The sequence below is a fragment of the Crocuta crocuta genome, unplaced genomic scaffold (assembly GCF_008692635.1).
Source record: "Crocuta crocuta isolate KB4526 unplaced genomic scaffold, BGI_CrCroc_1.0 scaffold72, whole genome shotgun sequence".
Lineage (NCBI taxonomy): Eukaryota > Metazoa > Chordata > Mammalia > Carnivora > Hyaenidae > Crocuta > Crocuta crocuta.
The window spans coordinates 7,212,447-7,231,530 of record NW_027529427.1 but is presented as its reverse complement, the minus strand read 5'-3'; the positions used below and the strand labels follow the sequence as shown (position 1 = coordinate 7,231,530).

General features: G+C 35.5%; 1 protein-coding gene and 1 long non-coding RNA gene across 7 annotated transcripts in view; one reads left to right on the top strand and one right to left on the bottom strand.

Annotated features, from left to right (window-relative positions):
• Positions 1 to 4,243, top strand: part of LOC144227546 (uncharacterized) — a 62,279-nt gene extending 58,036 nt beyond the window's left edge. The window contains exon 4 of one of the 2 annotated variants that reach the window (XR_013333955.1): positions 3,997 to 4,243. This is a non-coding gene — a long non-coding RNA (uncharacterized LOC144227546). Of the gene's footprint in view, positions 1 to 3,721; positions 3,848 to 3,996 lie in introns of those variants that run through there. The other variant, XR_013333954.1, reaches the window with a different exon arrangement.
• The window catches only part of ERC1 (ELKS/RAB6-interacting/CAST family member 1), a 490,295-nt gene that overhangs the window by 400,108 nt on the left and 71,103 nt on the right, over positions 1 to 19,084 (bottom strand). For all 5 annotated transcript variants that reach the window (XM_077759231.1, XM_077759233.1, XM_077759232.1 and 2 more), the window contains exon 3: positions 3,955 to 4,371. In XM_077759231.1, the coding sequence (XP_077615357.1) occupies positions 3,955 to 4,371 (417 nt within the window). The remainder of the gene's footprint in view (positions 1 to 3,954; positions 4,372 to 19,084) is intronic.

Here is a 19,084-nt window from a genome sequence, read left to right as displayed (position 1 = left end):
TCTCTCTCTCTCTCTCTCTCCCCCCATCTCTCAAAAATAAATTAAAAAATTTTTAATATATTTAAAAATAAAAAATAAAATATTTTATAAAATGTATCTTTGATGTAAAAACTTAAGTGAACAATGAAGAAACATACATGTAAATATAAATATACTATCATAGAATTGGTTCATCCACAATTATGTAAACAGCTACATGAGGAAAACTTCACAAAGGAACTAAAATTTGGTCTAAGTCTTGAAAGTAAATAGAGAAACAGAAAAGAGAACTAGAATTTTAAATATTCGTTTCTGAAGCAATCATTTCCACTTGCTCTTAAGTAATTTTAATTTGTATGACTGTGTTTTCCTGTAAGATGATGCTATGTTGCTAACAACAACTAGAACTGTGTGTTGGTATGATTGATAAGGCCTACCTATATTTCTTCCACACTATGTACGCTGAGTGAGACCTGAGTTCGTAGAGTTGTTAGTTGAAAAATCAGTCTTATATTCGTATTTTTTTCTACCACTCTTTCAAATTCACCACATCTCTGATTGTTCTCTGCCAGAGTAACAATGTAACTTTACACAACCCTTAACTATTCACCATTAACTCCAAAACTCAAAATGAAATAGGCATAAGAATGAGATCTAGCCATTCACAACATGGGTAGACCTAGAGGGTATTATGCTAAGTGAAATAAGTGTAACAGAGACAAACACTATATGATTTCACTTATATGTGGAATCAAAAACACAAAATAAATTAACAGAAAGCAGAAACAGTCTATCAATATACAGGACAAACTGATGGTTGCAAGAGGGGAGATGGGTTGAAGGATAGGCAAAATGGGTAAAGAAGAGTGGGAGATACAGTCTTTCAGTTATGGAATAAATAAGTCACAGGGATAAAAGGTATAGCATAGGAAATAGAGTCAATGGTACATTGTATGGGGACAGATGGTGGCTATACCTGTGGCAGGTCTAGCACAATGTACAGAGTTGTCAAATCACTATACTGTTCACTTGAAACTAATGTAACATTGTATGTCAATTATACTTCCATTTAAAATGTTTTTAAATAAATAAATGGGGGACGCCTGGGTGGCTCAGTCGGTTAAACATCCAACTTTGGCTCAGGTCATGATCTCACGGTTTGTGGGTTCGAGCCCCATGTCGCGCTCTGTGCTAACAGCTAGCTCAGAGCCTGGAGCCTGTTTCAGATTCTGTGTCTCCCTCTCTCCCTGATCCTCCCCTGCTCATGCTGTCGCTGTCTGTCTGTCTCTCTCTCTCTCTCTCTCTCAGAAATTAAAAACACACACACACACACACACACACTAAAAATAAATAAATGGACATAGGTTGAAACATTCAGAAGAACTAAAAACATAACATTCAAAATTCATGATGCTGGTAGAGATTTCAGGTTGCATGCTGTGTGAGATTATTACAATTTCTCTAACAAGTCTGTGGCCAGGCTCTAAGTATTCTCATCAAAATATAAAGTCTTTAAAGTAAATTGAAACAAACTCAGGATGTGCCTNCACACACACACACACACACACACTAAAAATAAATAAATGGACATAGGTTGAAACATTCAGAAGAACTAAAAACATAACATTCAAAATTCATGATGCTGGTAGAGATTTCAGGTTGCATGCTGTGTGAGATTATTACAATTTCTCTAACAAGTCTGTGGCCAGGCTCTAAGTATTCTCATCAAAATATAAAGTCTTTAAAGTAAATTGAAACAAACTCAGGATGTGCCTGTAGCATACTAGTTGATTGAAAATTCCCTAAAATATTACAGTCTGGTAATTTGAAGAGCCTAAGATGTACATAGCTGCAGATTAATCCTAAGAACACGTTATACACCAATCACTCTGGAAAAAGAGATTATACAATTTCAAAAATGTACACACCTTTCAAGTAAATTCATTTCTAGGAACTTATCCTAAAGAAAAAAGTTAACGTACAGAGATATACGGTTAAGGATATTCAGCACAGCAGTTTTATACTACTGAAAAATTAAGAGTGGTCTAAATTTTCAATATTCAATCAAACTTTATAAATTCATCTGAAACTACAAAACTCTACATGTATCTGACAAAAGATGGTCAAATAAATTAAGAAAAGCAGGTGACATTACATTATGCATACCTGCATTAACACAGTAGCCACAAGATGCATATAGATATTTAAATTTGATTAATTAAATTGAATTTTGGATTAGTCATAGTGGAATAGAATTTAAAAGTCAGTTCCTCAGTCACACTAGCCACATATCAAGAGCTCCACAGGCATATGTGACTAGTGGCTACCACAATAAGCAGAGCAGATACAGAACATTTCCACCATCAAAGAAAATTTTATTAGACAATACATTAGTATTGTACAGTATTCTAAGTATTTTTAAGAAAAAGGGTGATGAGCTGGGTGGCTCCACAGTTAAGCATTCAACTCTTGATTTGGGCTCAGGTCATAACCTCACAGTTGTGAGATCGAGCCCTGCATCAGGCTCTGTGCTGGCAGCAAGAGGCCTGCTTGGGATTCCCTCTGTCTCTGCCCCTCTGTCACTCGCACTCTCTCTCTCACAATAAATATATAAGCATTTTTTTTAATGTAGAAGGAATGTATATATAATAAAAATGACTGGAAACATATACATAACAGTTATCAATAGGTAATGATATCTGGGATTTTAAGTTTTTACTAATCTATTTCCTCATTTTACTACAATAAGCAACAATGAATTTAAAATCATGTTTTTTAAAAACAATGAATTGCCACTTTATCAAAAATAAAGTGTCCTCACTGTAAATAAACATTACATATGATCTACAAAAGGAGAAGTTATAGAACTACAAATATATACAACTTCTAAAGTTGCTATTTTGCTGCTTTGGGAATGTTCCATGTTTTTAATCCCTTTCCTCAATACTTCATTCAGAGTAACACTATCACAATTCTGAGATTTTTTTTTTTCCTATCCAAATGGGAAAGTTATCTGAGCCTTTGGCAACAGATAGAGAATTACAGCTGTCAATTTTTTTAATTCAATGGAAGAAGAATTTTTCATTTATGCTTTCTTAAAAGGAATCATTACCTAGAAAAGTGAAAGATTATCAATAGTCACAGTGGCCAGCTTAAATCTGAGTTTCCTCTATAAAAAATAACTGACAGTGTGCTCTATATCATATATCATTCTTTCTCACTGTGCCTCCATGGCAGCAAATGATTTTTATTATATATCTTTTATAGCAAGCAAGTTTCCATGGAAACCACAGAGCAAACATCCATTACTACCGCCAAGGACTATGTAACCACAACTAAACTGAGATAAACACTGTTTCTCTTAATAATATTCTAAAATTAAACAACAGGTACTCTGATTCTGGTTTTGCTGTGTGTGTCTCTATAAACAAATCAAGAGATGAATAACAAACTAAGAAAATTCTGTGTCCCTCTAGCAATAAAATGTGTCTATAGAGGGGCACCTGGGTGGCTCAGTTGGTTAAGCAACCAATGTCGGCTCAGGTCTTCATCTCACAGTTTGTGACTTCAGGCCCTGCATCAGGCTCTATGCTGACAGCTCAGAGCCTGGAGCCTGCTTCAGATTCTGTGTCTCCGTCTCTGCCCATCCCCTGTTCCCTCCCCAACCCCCTTTCTCTCTCTTTCTCTCTCTCTCTCAACTATAAATAAATATATATTTTTTTTAATTTTAATGTGTCTACAGAAACCAGACTGGGGGCAGACAAAGACCCAGAGTTACCAAGCCAGTATACATACCAATCAATGCCATCTCATACAAGACAGCAAATCACAAGTCAGTGAAGCACTTAAATACCAATGAAGAAATTCCCTTCCACTAACTCAGTAAAGTATATTAAATTTATCTAAGCCAAGATGCTGATTAATCAGGGTGAGGGGGAGACAATCAGTAAGTCATGACAACTGAAAAGAACTCACCTCTCTCAACATACTGTTCTCTTTTTCCTTCTGCTCCAAAAGGCTTTCCAGGTGGTGGACGTGCATCTCTGCCTCTGCCAGTCGTCTTGTTCTCTCATGATCTTCTTCAGTAGCCTTAGCAGAAAGTCCTTTGCTCTGCAACATCTCCAGAAGTTTCTTGATGGATTCATCCCGAGCATTTAGGGTTTGCTTCTGAGTCTCAATACGAAGCTCCATTTCTTCCAAAGTCTTTCGAAGAAGGAACAGCTCTTTGGCCTGCCGCTCATGCTCAGCATGTAACCTCTGAAAGTTCTCCTCCGTCAGCTCTGCCACAAAAGGTTCACCAGTCCTACTGCTACTATCCTGCTGGAACAGCTGGTTCAGGTCCCTCTGGATCCGCAATTCATCCTGGAGAGCCTGGATTGTCATTTGCATGTGCTAGAACCAAGACAAAACAGAAAACCCCAAGTCAGCTTCCCTCCTCAAGTAGAAAAAGTAAAGCAGACTGGGGAAGTCAAAAAGTAGCTACCAGGGCTCTCAGAACCTTGAATTTAACAAATTAGAATTCATGTTATTTTACATTGTCTTAAATATGATTGAGATAATCTATAAAATGTCAGTAATTTAACTTGTATTTATTCCCAAAAGAAAACAAGGTAAGTATGGTAGAACCTCACTTTGCATAAGCCATGACAAAATAAAGGCATTGCTCAAAATTAACAAACGTATTCACAGAACTAAAGGGGAAGGGAGGAGAAAGGGAAATCTACAAACACATCATACAAAAGTTTGACCAAAAAATCCAAAGGTTATCAAAACACAAAATGACTTTTAAGTATTTAAATTCACACATTAAATAATACTAACATTTAGTGAGTAGTATCTATACGCCAGATTGTGCCATGCCCTTTTTATGTGTTGATTCATTTAATCTTCATGATACGTGTACTATTATTTTTTTTACTATTATTATTGATGATGACACTAGTCTTAGAGATTTTTTCTAATGTTTATTTTTGAGAGAGAGAGAGAGACGGCGTGCAAGCAAGTGGGGGAAGGGCAGAGAGAGAAGGAGACACAGAATCTGAAGCAGGCTCCTGGCTCCAAGCTGTCAGCACAGAGTCTGGAACAGGACTCAAACTTATGAACTGTGAGGTCATGACCTGAGCCAAAGTCAGTCAGGTCCCCTAACCAACCAAGGCATCCAGGCATCCCTAGTCTTTCACAGATTTAAGAAACTTGCCCAAGATCACAAAGTAAATGATGGACCTGTCACTGAAATCAAAGTAATTCTCCCAGAGCACTGAAACTAGTACTACTCAAAGAAAATAACATAACTTAAAGCTTTCAGAAAGAGAGGAGGAGGGGGGCCTAGGTGGCTCAGTTGGTTAAGCTCTGACTTTACTTCTGCTCAGGTTGTGATCTCATAGTTTGAATTTGAGCCTAGTGTCAGGCTCAGCACTGAGAGCACACAGCCTGCTTGGCATTCTTTCTCTCTCTCTCTCTCTCTCTCTCTCTCTCTTTCTTTCTGTCCTTCCCCTTTTCACACACTCTCTCTCTGAAAGTAAATAATTTTTTTTAAAAAACTTAATAAAAAGGGAGATGGAGGATACCTGACAAACACTATGTGAGCTTTTCATACAGAGAAGGATAACAACATAGGTGAGTAATTAAACAAAGATATTAATGCAGATAAATTACAAAATGATTGAGAGGGCATATCTTTAGCCTGTACCCCTAATGACGCTATATGAATTTTTAATCTGAATTGATAATTTCTAGCACATTATACAAAGACTCTAAAAGTATGTCACAAGACTCATACTTTTAGAAATGAAGAAACAACAACAACAAAAATCATCCTTTGTGTTAAAGGTTTAAAGACTGGTGGTGTGCCATAGTGCAAAGAACACTAACCCACAATCAGAAGACATGACTTTTAGTTCCACTCTCACACTAACTGCTATGCAATTTGGACACAGTGCCACTTTCTGCATTTCAGATTCCTCAAATTCAAAATAAGGATTTATATACCTGCATACTTTTTTCACAGAGGTTTTAATAATATCGTGGAAATCTTTGTGGATTATAAAACATACATGGTTGAAAATTTCTGGCAGACTGCAACATAGCAGTAGAGTAAATATCTCAAGAAATGATCTGGTGATATAAAAGATATATGTACAAAGATACTCATTCTTGTTTATAATACTGACAAAATTTGAAACAACCTAAATAGCTATTAATAGGTGATGAGTTACGGTAAATGAGAAATGTCCACACAATTTAATACTATGCATCCATAAAAAACTAACAATGTAGGGGCGCTTGGGTGCCTCAGTCAGTTAAGCATTTGACTTTGGCTCAGGTCATGATCTCACAGTTTGTGGTTCAAGCCCCACATCAGGCTCTGTGCTGACAGCTCAGAGCCTCAAGCCTGCTTCGAATTCTGTGCCTCCCTCTCTCTGCCCCTCCCCTACTCGAGCTCTGTCCCTCAAAAATAAACAAACATTAAAAATAATAATAACAATGTAGATTGGTATTTACTGACTTAAATCTATTGTCACAATATATTGTTTTAAGTGTAAAAAAGCAGACCACACATACTAAGTATAGGATGATCTCAATTCTAATTTTTAAAAGTGCATATATACACGTAGAGAAAAGTCTAAAAGGATATAAGCAATTACCAATGACTACCTCTGGGTATGGATAGCTTTTACATTTTTCATCACACTTTTTTGTACTAGCTAGCCATGTAATCCTTCTGTAATTAAAAAAAAAAGTAATTAAAAAAAAAACCCTTTTTACCTAAAAATAAGAGAAACAGCATTCAGAGATGCCTGCTTGGGTACAGAATACCATATTCAATACTACCACTTTTGTTAAAAGAAAGGGAATAATATTTACTATCTACTGTAAGTAAAAAAATAAAATATTCTTAAGAAATAAAAATATTTCTGGAAAGTTACACAAGAAATAATTTTTTAAAAAGTAAAACTAGGGGCGCCTGGGTGGCTTAGTCGGTTAAGCGTCCGACTTTCGCTTAGGTCATGATCTCGCGGTTCGTGGGTTCGAGCCCCGCGTCGGGCTCTGTGCTGACTGCCGGCTCAGAGCCGGGAGCCTATTTCGGAGTTTGTGTCTCCCTCTCTCTCTGACCCTTCCCTGCTCACACTGTCTCTCTCTCTCTCCTAGAAATAAATAAAAATATATTTAAAAAAAAAAAAATAAAAAATAAAAAATAAAAAGTAAAACTAGAATAGCTGATAAGAACACACTTTACTAGAAATGCATTCTATTCCTCTTGAAATTTTTTTATTCCTCCTGAAATTTTTTTGAACTGAAGTAGAATTGACATTGAAATCTTTTTAGTAACAGCTTTACTGAAATATAACTCACATACAATAAAGTTCACCTGTTTTAAATTTACATCACATTGTAAAGATTCTTAACAGTTGTTGAACTTCAAAATCTTTAATTAAAAGATGTGGCAAAATGCTAATAATTCTCTAGAGCCTATTATCAATTCCAGTTTCCTTCTTTATATCTGAAAGTCAAAAAACCAGATAAAGCCTGAGTGAGGGTAGTATCAGAGGTTAAATTCAACAAATGAAACTGATTGCTAGGTACAACTGTTCCTCCTTTTTTGGACATTCATCACTAATTCGTTCAGGTAAGGAGAAACAGGTATTGACTACCACACATATACTTTAGTGCTTATGATTATATCTGGCATGGCAATTATTTTGGTGAAGAAAGAAATTATAACTATTATTAATGTGTCTACTTCTTCAGTTCTGCTTGCACCCAGTTATCTATGAATAAAATGATGGTCTGACTGGTAGCCTATAAAGCTACACAGCTATTTTCTCCACTGAAATAAATCCCTACTTTAGGCTACGTTCAAGCTAGCTTTATTTATAAAAATTCTTGCCAAATTCCTTGGGAGGAGAAAGAAGCAACAGCCTAAGGAACGAGGCTACTTTTTCTCCAGCATATTCATACAGATGATAAAATGAGCAAACCTGTACATCCCCACAGACATTTATTTATAATGATCAACCAAAAACCAGATATACAAATTTAATGGGAAGACCTCAGGTGTAAGACATTAGAAGAAGTTCTATTTGGGAATTCTGCTCATGACACTCTCCAAAATGATCTCACACTTCTGATATTCCAAATGTTATACCAACACTCACTAGTCTACCACTTTTCACTCTGACATTCAGTTATTCTGGAAAGACTGGAAAAGTAACTGCTTAAAAACTTTAATTTTTTTTTATGTTTATTTTTGAGAGAGAGAGAGTGCACACACGAACCCAAGCAGGGAAGGGGCAGAGAGAGAGGGAGACACAGAATCTGAAGCAGCTCCAGGCACTGAGCTGTCAGCATAGATCCCAACACAGGGCCTGAACCCAGGAACCATGAGATCATGACCTGAGCTGAAGTCAGACGCTCAACTGACTGAACCACCCAGGTGTCCCAGTAACTGCTTAAAATTTAATCCAAGGATTATGCTATTATTACACCATGCTATACCTCAATGAAATGGTATTGTGAACAACAGGAATGAAAATTCTTAAATCTTCAACAGAGACTATGACTTCTATTAAAAAAATAATACATCCATCTGAAAAAAATGACCAAAAAAATCACCACAGCCTTTCATATACCATATTTTAGATAAATATCAGAAGCTCCTCTAAGGCAGAACATTCCAAAAATAATCATTAGTTTCTTGGAATAACAGAATGCTTTGATCAGTTTATCCTGATTTCTAAAAAGACAGAATTTTGTAGTCTAGAGCTTTTTTTAGTTAGAAAAAAAGAATTCAGTCCCCTCTTTAGGGGAATATGTTCCAAGACTCCCAATGGATGCCTAAAACTGTGCATAGTACCAAATCTTATATATACTATGTTTTTTCCTATACATACATACCTACGGTAAAATTTATAGATTAGCCATAGTAAGAGATTAACAACAAAGCTAAAATATTGTAACAGTATACTGTAACAAAAGTTTATGTGAATGTGGTTTCCCTCTCTCAAAATAATCTCATGTTCTGTACTCAACCTTCTTCTGATGATGATGTGACATGGTAAAATGCCTACATGACAAACTAACGTGAGATGAGTGAGGTAGGCATCATGAGGTGGTGTTAGGCTACAAGTGACCTTCTAACAGTAAGTCAGAAGGGAAAATGAGGTCTGCTTCCAGACCACAGGTAACCACCAGTAACTGAAACCGCAGAAAACAACACCATGCAGAAGAGAGACTACTGTATTATGGACAAAAAATGATCATTATTTCAAACAATATCTCATGGAGCACTGCATGAACTATTTATCAAGATGACCAGTTAGAAAAAATACTAATTTAGGGGTGCCTGGGTGGCTCACACAGTTAAGTTTCTGACTTCGGCTCAGGTCATGATCACATGGTTCGTGAGTACCGGCCCCACATCGGGCTCTCTGCTGACAGTACAGAGCCTGCTTTGGATCCTATCTACCTCTCTCTGCCCCTCCCCTCCCCAAAATAAACATTTTTTTAAAAAGGAAAAAAATACCAGTATTGCACCCTATTATGTTAAATCAAGAACAATTTCTTCTGAAATATGTAAATGTATATACTAAGTAAATTTTATTAATATAAGATGCAAAAGAGCCCATAGTAATTCTTACTGAAGTCTTCTAAGTCCATCTTACAGCTTCCTCAGGCCATTTGAGGTTCTGATCTGTACTGCTACATTACTATATACCTAACAATAACACTTACCAGACTAATCTGAAATATATTTCTTCGTCTCCATCTTCAATAAAAACTTTCTAGGACTTGGGACTGTCATCTCTTTACTATGGGGCACAGCACAGTGCTTGGTATATTAAGTGCTCAATAAATTTTTGATGAAAGATTGATAAAAACAAATTTTGAGAAATTATTTTGAAAGTAACAGCTAGTAGTACATGCAAATCAAGACCCTAGAAAGCTGTATCCTTCTCCTATAATACAATGATTAACTCCTATTCTGTAACAATTAATTCTATACTAACACAAAAAAATTCTATTACTAGGGTACCTGGGTGGCTCACTCAGTTAAGTGTCTGACTTCAACTCGGGTAATAATCTCAGTGTTTGTTGGTTCAAGCTCAGAGCCTATACTCTGCTTTGGATTCTGTGTCTCCCTCTCTCTGCCCCTCCCCTACTCATATTCTCTCTCTCTCTCTCTCTCTCTCTCTTTCTCTCTCCCATTCTCTCCCTCCCTCCCCCACTCATTCTCTCAAAAAATGAATAAAACATTTTTAAAAATTCTATCTTGAATAAAAGTTACCCAAAATACAAAACACAAGCCTAATAAAAAATGTTAACTATATATATACTCTGGATTTACTCATGGTTGTTTTCTTACAATCTCCATACCCAACATGGGACTCAAACCCACAACCCTGAGATCAAGAGTCACACGCTCCACTGACTAAGCCAGCGAGGTGTCCCTGGATTTACTCATGTTTGATCCAAAGCAAAGAGAAGCATTTTCAGATAATCAACAATCAACAAAAATCTTTCATACTTTTAATACTATAAAAAGCACATGAAGTTCTTGTCCGAAAATAAAGCTTGCAAATTGATAAAACATAATAGTTAACACAGACACACTCACTCATCAGCACTATACCCTATTATAAATTTTAAATTGAGAGCAATATTCAAGCCTTGGTGGCTCAGTCAGTTGGGCGGCCAACTTTGGCTCAGGTCATGATCTCGTGGTTGGTTTGTGGGTCTGAGCCCTGCTCTGGGCTCTCTGTTGCACAGAGCCTGCTTTGGATCCTCTGTCTCCCTCTCTCTGCCCCTCCCCAGCTCACACACTCTCTCTCCCTCTCTCAAAAATAAACATTAAGAAAAATTTTTTAAAAGAACAATATTCAAGGGGCGCCTGGGTGGCTTAGTCGGTTAAGCGTCCGACTTTCGCTTAGGTCATGATCTCGCGGTTCGTGGGTTCGAGCCCCGTGTCGGGCTCTGTGCTGACTGCCAGCTCAGAGCTTGGAGCCTGTTTCAGTCTGTGACTCCCTCTCTCTCTGACCCTCCCCTGCTCACGCTCTCTCACTCTCTCCTAGAAATAAATAAAAAATATTTAAAAAAAAAAAGAACAATATTCAAGACAGAAATAGGACACATATATGTAAAGCACTTAATTCTAAATGTAATATTCAAATGAAGCTTAAGAACCTATCAGAGACCACTATGAGCTAGACTCATGAATCTTTAATATGAAAAGAAAGTATTTTAATTTCTATCACTTTAGAAAGAAGTCGGTGAGTAACTTAACCAGTCTAAACCTCAAGAGACTGAGACAGTGGAAAAGTCTCTAAGGTAATTCATTTCTTTTAATCATCAGTCTCCTATTCTTTCAGGGGATGACAAGGATTTATTTTCTATGCAGCAAAGTACACTCTAAACTATCAACTATTAACCAAAACCAAGTTCTCAGATTAAGAAACAACACACCAGAATTCAAATGGTTACTTAAATTAACCTTTACATTGAGATTATTCTCTTCTAAAAAGAGACAAAGATCAAGAAAATGAACGAGCAATTATACCAGAATTCTAGCAACTACTCTCCACTACTGAATCCAGGAAAAATGAGAACGTCCATCTTTATGCTAGTACAACCCAGAATGGAAGTTAAAGAATAAATGAAAATGCTATCAAAATGGGAAAGTCCTAAGGTCAAAATAAGTTGACCCTTGAATGAACAACATGGGTTTGAACAGCATGGGTCCATTTACACACAGATTATTTTCAATAAAACAGTACAGTAAATGCATTATCTTCCTCATGATTTTCTTAATAACATTTTCTTTTCATCTAGCTTGCTTTACTGTAAGAATACAAAATATAATACATATAACATATAAAATATGTGTTAATTGACTCATCACATTATCAGTACAGCTTCCAGTCAATAGGCGGCTATTAATTGTTAATTTGGGAGGGAATCAAAAGTTACAGGCAAATTTCAACTGTGCAAGAGGGCAGTGAGAAATCTCCATTTCTCAAAGGTCAACGATACGTTTAATATTTTATGGCCTCAGAGATAATCAACAATTCAAGTAATGATAAACTGCTTTTAATACAAGTCCTAGAAATTCCAAATTGCTTTTAGATGCCCAAACCACCATATGATTCCCCCCTAACTTCTACTTATGTGATCTCCTCTGCCCTTTCCCTCTTTCACTCCCAGTTAAATCCTACTTGTCCTTTTATTCTTAGCTCAGGCATTATCTCCTCTAGAAAACTGTTCTGATTTCCCAAACTAAAAGAAAGAGGAAAGAAGGAATTGGTGAATTAAGAACAGAAAGGGTAGAACCCCAAACCAGAAATTACAACAGTAAAAATGTTAAGCAATATCCGGATTGAAGAGATTCATTCCACTATAAATAAAATCAAAATAACTTTTAAAAATCTTAAAAGTAAAGTCAACAGCAAAGGGATCCTAGGATAACCACTTCCATTGTGTTTAACTTCAGAACGCTCAGCAGTTAACAATGCAATGGCAGAACTACAAGCAACCAAAAAGATACTGTTCATTCTAACAGCATTTCAAGTATCAAACTCACTTCTTTCTTCATTCTCTACAACCCAAAAGTTTCAAACATCTGAAACAAAGGTAAAGGAGGTTAACAGAATCCCCAGTTTTGGTCACTGAAATACTGGTATGTGAATCAAAAAGAAAGAAGAGTAAAGAACAAAGAGTTAGGTGACACCAATCAGCTATGAAAGTGATAACAGCTAATCTTGGCAATGCTGCTTTGGGGAGTAGATTTTGCTGAATGAATATACACAGGAGGCAAGAAGCCTGGCCATCTGAAGGGAGTCCCTGCTGACATTCAGCTGCACACAACCTAAAGCTGACAGGGTCTAATGTCTGTGTCCCACAGAGCTATGTCAACAATGAAGTCACTGTGTACCCACAACTTACCAGAAACTACAGAATTTCGCTCTCCCTCCCCCACCTTTTCCTCCAAAGAAAGAGAAGCAAGGAAGATTTATATGAGGGTACAAAAAGATCATAACCCTACAGCCTTAGATAGAGAAAAGCATTCATATACAGTGCTACTGTTTAAGATGTTTTCACATACACGATCACCAAATAATTTTTAAGTGAGATGAAGCCAAACAAAATTATTTTTTTAATTAATTCTGTCTTGAGAAAACAACATAAAACATACACAAAGAACAGTAAACCAGAGCAAACCAACCAAAATTATTCACATCTTATTTCAATACTTACATTTTTATTAAGCGTGCTTTCCTATAAAAATGAAATCTAGCTAGTAAGCAAATCAGAATGAAACGGAGTACAGGCAGTAAGAGACTGCCAGAGTCCACTACTGTAATTTGTTCTAGAACTACAAAGAACAAGTGTAGTGAGATGAGAAGGAAATAAAGGGTAGAAGAATTAGAAAAGAAAAAATAGTCATTATACAGAGATTATATGATGAAAATTCAGAAGAAATTAGATATCTGTATCATTAAGAGTTCAGCAACCTGATAAAAGTTAAGATCAACATGTAAAATTTAACTGCATTTCTCTACATAGAAATAAATGTTTAAAAAGTAAAACTAAACAGAAAGAGAAGCTTGAACAAAAGGCACCTGGGGACAAAAACATGAAGAACAACAACAAAAACATAATATGAAGCTTTTATAGATTAAATCATGACTCTTCCCTGAAAGTAACTGAGATATATTTATTGTATATAATCCTTTAATACTTTCCATGGCAATCATCAAATAAGGTATATCTAAGATCCTTACACACGCTTCTGTAAAAATGTTAAGCAGATAAAAGAAATCCTTAAAAATTAATGAAAATTTTTTGAAAAATTAATAAACAAAAAAGAAATGAATTTAGGTACTAAACAGATAGGATAAAACATTGCTTCATGATTCAGTGGCACTGTTAAGAGCAAATAAGAACACCAGATGGAATCTTCATGGGGTATTTAAAGGGAAAATAAATTTGCTTTCCCGACTTTCACCAATTCTATCATATAAGTCCCAATAAATACATTTGTGACCATTATTTTCAAACAAATACTTAACTCCTGTACCCATATTTGCAGGGAGTGTACTTACTTACACATCATATTTGCCTCTGAAGTGATCTTTCACCATCACTTTATCTTCCTGCATACTTTTAAATAAAAGATTCTGAGTATCTATGTTAGAAAGCACACTTGATATAATTAAAATTTGACACACTGGACTTAATCAAAATAGAATTTTATCAGAATGTGTGTCAAAGTGATCATCATAAAAATAAACTGGTATGCCACATACAGGGAAAAATAGTAGAGCTGTCAAAGGACTTGTATCCTGAATATATAAACAACTCCTGAAACTCACAAATAAAAACAAACAACCTAACATTCTAAAAAATGAGTGAAAGACTTAGATACTTTGAAAAGGAAGATATACAACTAGCCAATGGTGCAAATGAAAAAGCGACTAATATCATTAGTAATTAGGAAAATGAAAATTAAAACAATGAGACACCACCACACACCCACTGGAATAGCTAAAATTTAACCACCACCAAATGTTAGCAAAGATGTGAAACAAGCAGAATGTGAAATTATACCAATGCCCTGGAAATTAGTCTGCCAGTTTCTCATAAAATTAAATATGCATCAATCCTATGACCCAGCAACTATACTCCTAGATCTCTCTCCAAAAGAAATGAAAACATGTCCACAAGCACATATGTATAAAAATGTTGACAACCACTTCATTCAGAATAGTCAGAAACTGGAAACAATCTAAACAACAGGAGAATAAACTGATTATGCAATACCCATACAAAGAAAACTACTCAATATTAAAAATAATTAGATACATTAATCAACATGAATAAACACAAAAAACAACATGCTGAAAAGAAGCCAAACACAATAGAGTACATCTAGATAATTCCATTTATATGAAGTTCTAGAGAAGAGGCTAAACTAATCTAAGGTGAAAGAAATCAGAACACTATTTGTTGGAGGGCAGGGAAGATACTAACTGGGGAAGGGTGCAGGGAACTTTATGGACGATGAAAATGTTGTATCTTTTAAGATATTGGCATTTGTCAAAATTCATAGAATTATGATGCTTAAGTATTTCTGTATGTAAACTACACTCAAAAAACATTAAAAGAGAAAAAGGCATTGGTATGAAAAGGAAAAAATAAATATTCAAGATAATTTAACAACTAGTAACAACTTCACTTAAAAGAAAGGACAGTAATTTAGTAACATGCTTTGTAGGATGCTCCGTCACCTAATTCAGTGATAACCATGCATTCTTAAAAAGATAAAAGAGAAAAAGACAAAAGTTTAGGATTATAAAGATTTATTCAAACATGCAACAAAGTAAGGAAATCACCATCAACAATTTGCCTTATTTTCTTCAGATATCTCTCTCTCTCTCTCACACACACACACACACAATTACTTGTTTATAATTCACATAAATGATGTCATCTGTACATGCTTCTCTTTGCAACTTTGTTTTGTTACTCAACCTAATATGTCTGAGAATAAAAATTGGAGCAGCCACTATGGAAAACAGTATGAGGTTCCTCAAAAAATTAAAAATAGAACTATCAAATGATCCAACAAGCCCTCCACTGCTGAGGCTATGTACCATCTCTTTATCCCATTCAATGTGAATACTCCCAAATTTCACCACAGATACATCAGTATGTTGGATTACTCAGTGCTGCCTAACACAAAATGTAATACATACTGGATTACCCCTCAAAACCTGAAACAATCTAAATTTCAAAATACATCTGACCTCAGTATTTTTAGAGGAAGGGATTCTGTACCTATATTCCATATTATGAATAAATACCAATTTATCCACTCGCCTACTGACGAACAGTTAGGTATTTTTTCCACCTTGTCACTATTATACTAACCGTATGTATATCTATCTCCTTGTACACATGTGTAAAAGTTTCTCTCAAGCAGATATACTAAAACGGAACTGCTTAGTAGTAGAGTGCGTTCTTTAACTTTACCAGTCATTTAAACTTAACTTTTTCAATTTAATATACAACAAGCTGCATAATACAGATGAAGGGGACAAATATCAAGCCTAGAATTTTCATATCTATAGAAGCCATTAATCATACAACACTTTCCATTAATCACATAACCATTTTCCTAGGAAGAAACTTTTGGTAGAAACAGACTGAGTTGCTATTTGGAAAAAAAAGAACAAAAACAAAAAGCCAAATGATTATGTATTCAACTCCATCCATAAAGAAAAGACACAGAGTATTTTCAAGGAAGTTTTTCATTATGAAGCTGCTTTAGCACATTCTGAGGCACAAGAATTCTTCAAAAATATATATGCATTCTATACATAGAAAATTCTGTCTCAAAGAAAAAAAATCAGAAAAATAGAAGAGATTGAGAAGAATTCTAATTTTTCTCCTCCTCTCACCCATCATCTGAAAATGACTTCTCTGAGAATCACCATACTAGGAAACTACTTTAATCTTATTACTAAAACTTTAATCTCAAAGATTCCTATAAAATCATCTTTGACATGAGGACCCTGAAAACTTGAAAGCAACAATAATCAACAGTTTCAACAGTTTCCCTTCTGTCCCATTCATATTTACTGCAAAAATAAACACACAAGAGTTCCCTTTTGTATCAGGTTATTTGAAAAAAAAATGTCAAGAGATACCTGCTGATTACTAATAAAGCATTTTTAACCTTAATATATGAACTGGAATACATGCCTATATAATTCTTTTTAACATTTATTTATTTTTGAGAGACTGAGCAAGAGTGGGGGATGGGCAGAGAGAGAGGGAGACACAGAATCTGAAGCAAGCTCCAGGTTCTGAGCTGTCAACACAGAGCCCAACACAGGGTTCAAACTCATAAACCATGATCTCATGACCTGAGCAGAAGTCGGATGTTTAACTGCCTGAGCCACCCAGGTACCCCTATATAATTCTTCTTCTTGACAGATTTTCATAACAAATTCTTTGATCCACATATTACAGAGAAAATTGGCATGTTAAATAAAACTACTTGTTTAAAATAAGGTATCTAAACAAAAAAGGAAATAATTTTTAACCTATTATACTAGTTTAAGGTGTAAAATGTCCAACATGGTAAGTGGACTCTTAATCACCATCACCAATTGCACCCCTCCCCCCCCCTCCTCCATCTGGTAACCATCAGTTTGTTCTCTATAGTTAAGTCTGTTTCTTGGATTGTCTCTGTCTCGTGTTTTTTTTCCTTGCTCATGTGTTTTGTTTCTTAAATTCCACATGAGTGAAATCATATGGTATTTGTCTTTCTCTGACTTATTTCACTTAACATTATAGTCTCTAGCTCCATCCATGTCATTGCAAATGGCAAGATTTCATTGTTTTTTATGGGTGAATAACATTCTGTTGTATAATATAAACCATATCTTTTTTATCCATTCATCTACTGATGGACACTTGGGCTGCTTCCATACTTTAGCTATAGTAAATGATGCTGCAATAAACATAGAGATGTGTATATCCTTTCAAATTAGTGTTTTTGTGTATTTTGGGTAAATACCCAGTAGTGTGATTAGCAGATCACAGGGGACTTCTACTTTTAATTTTTTGAGAAACCTCCAAACTGTTTTCCACAGTGGCTGCACCAGTTTGCATTCCCACCAAGAGTGAACGGGGGCTCCTTTTTCCCCACATTCTCATCAACACTGTTTCTTGTTTTTGATTTAGCCTTTTTGACAGGTGTGAGGAATGATCTGTATTCCCCTGATGAGTGGTGTTGAGCATCTTTTCATGTGTACTGACCATCTGGATATCTTCTTTGGAGAAATGTCTTTCATGTCTTCTGACTACTCTTTAACTAGATTATTTGTTTTTTGGAATATTGAGTTGTATATGTTCTTTACATATTTTGGATACTAACCCTTTATCTGATATGTCATTTGCAATTATCTTCTCCCATTCCACAGGCTACCTTTTAGTTTTGATGCCTGTTTCCTTCTGTGCAGAAGCTTTTTATTTTGATGTAGTTTCAATGGTTTATTTTTGCTTTTATTTCCTTTATCTCAGGAGGCATATCTAGAAAAGTATTGTTACACCCAGTGTCAGAGAAATTATTGCCTGTGTTCTCTTCCAGGATTTTTATGGTTTCAGGTCTCACACTGACATCTTTAGTCCATTTTTAATTTATTTTCATGTGTGCTGTAAGAAAGTAGACCAGTTTCATTATTTTGCACATAACTCTCCGGTTTTCCCAAAGCCATTTGTCAAAGAGATTGTCTTGTTCTCATTGCATTTTCTTGCCTCCTTTACAGAAGACTCACCATATAATTGCGTGTTTCTTTCTGGGTTTTTTAAATTCTGTTCCATTGATGCATTTTTGTGCCAGTAACATACTGTTTTGACTACAACAGCTTTGTAATAACTTAAAATCCAGAATTGTGATACCTCAAGTTTTGTTTTCACTTTTTGTTTTTTTGCAGGACTGCTTTGGCTATATGGGGACATTTTGGTTCCATACAAATTTTAGAACTGTTCAGTTCTGTGAAAAATGTCATTGGTATTTTGATAGGTATTGCATTAAACCTGGAGATTGCTTTAAGCAGCATGGACATTTCCACAATATCTGTTCTTCTAATCCATGAGCATGGAACATCTTTCCATTTCTCGTGTCCACTTCAAGCTCCTTCGTCAGTGTTTTATAGGTTTCAGAGCATAGGTCTTTCACTTCTTTGGTTAAGTTTATTTCTAGATATTTTATTATATTGGGTGAAATTATAAATAGGATTGTTTTCCTAATTTGTCTTTCTGCTGCTTCATTATCACTGCATAGAAATCAACGGTTTTCTGTAGATTGATTTTGTATCCTGTGACTTTACTGAATTATCCGTTCTAGCAGTTTTGGTGGTGGGACGCAGAGCCTTTCGGGTTTTCTATACATAATATCATGTCATTTGCAAATAGTGGAAGTTTTTTCTTCTTTGCCAATTTGGATGCTATTATTTTTTCCTGTCTGACTGCTGTGGCTAGGACCCAGTACTATGGTGAATAAAAGTGGTAAGAATGGACACCCTTGTCTTGTTCCTGACCT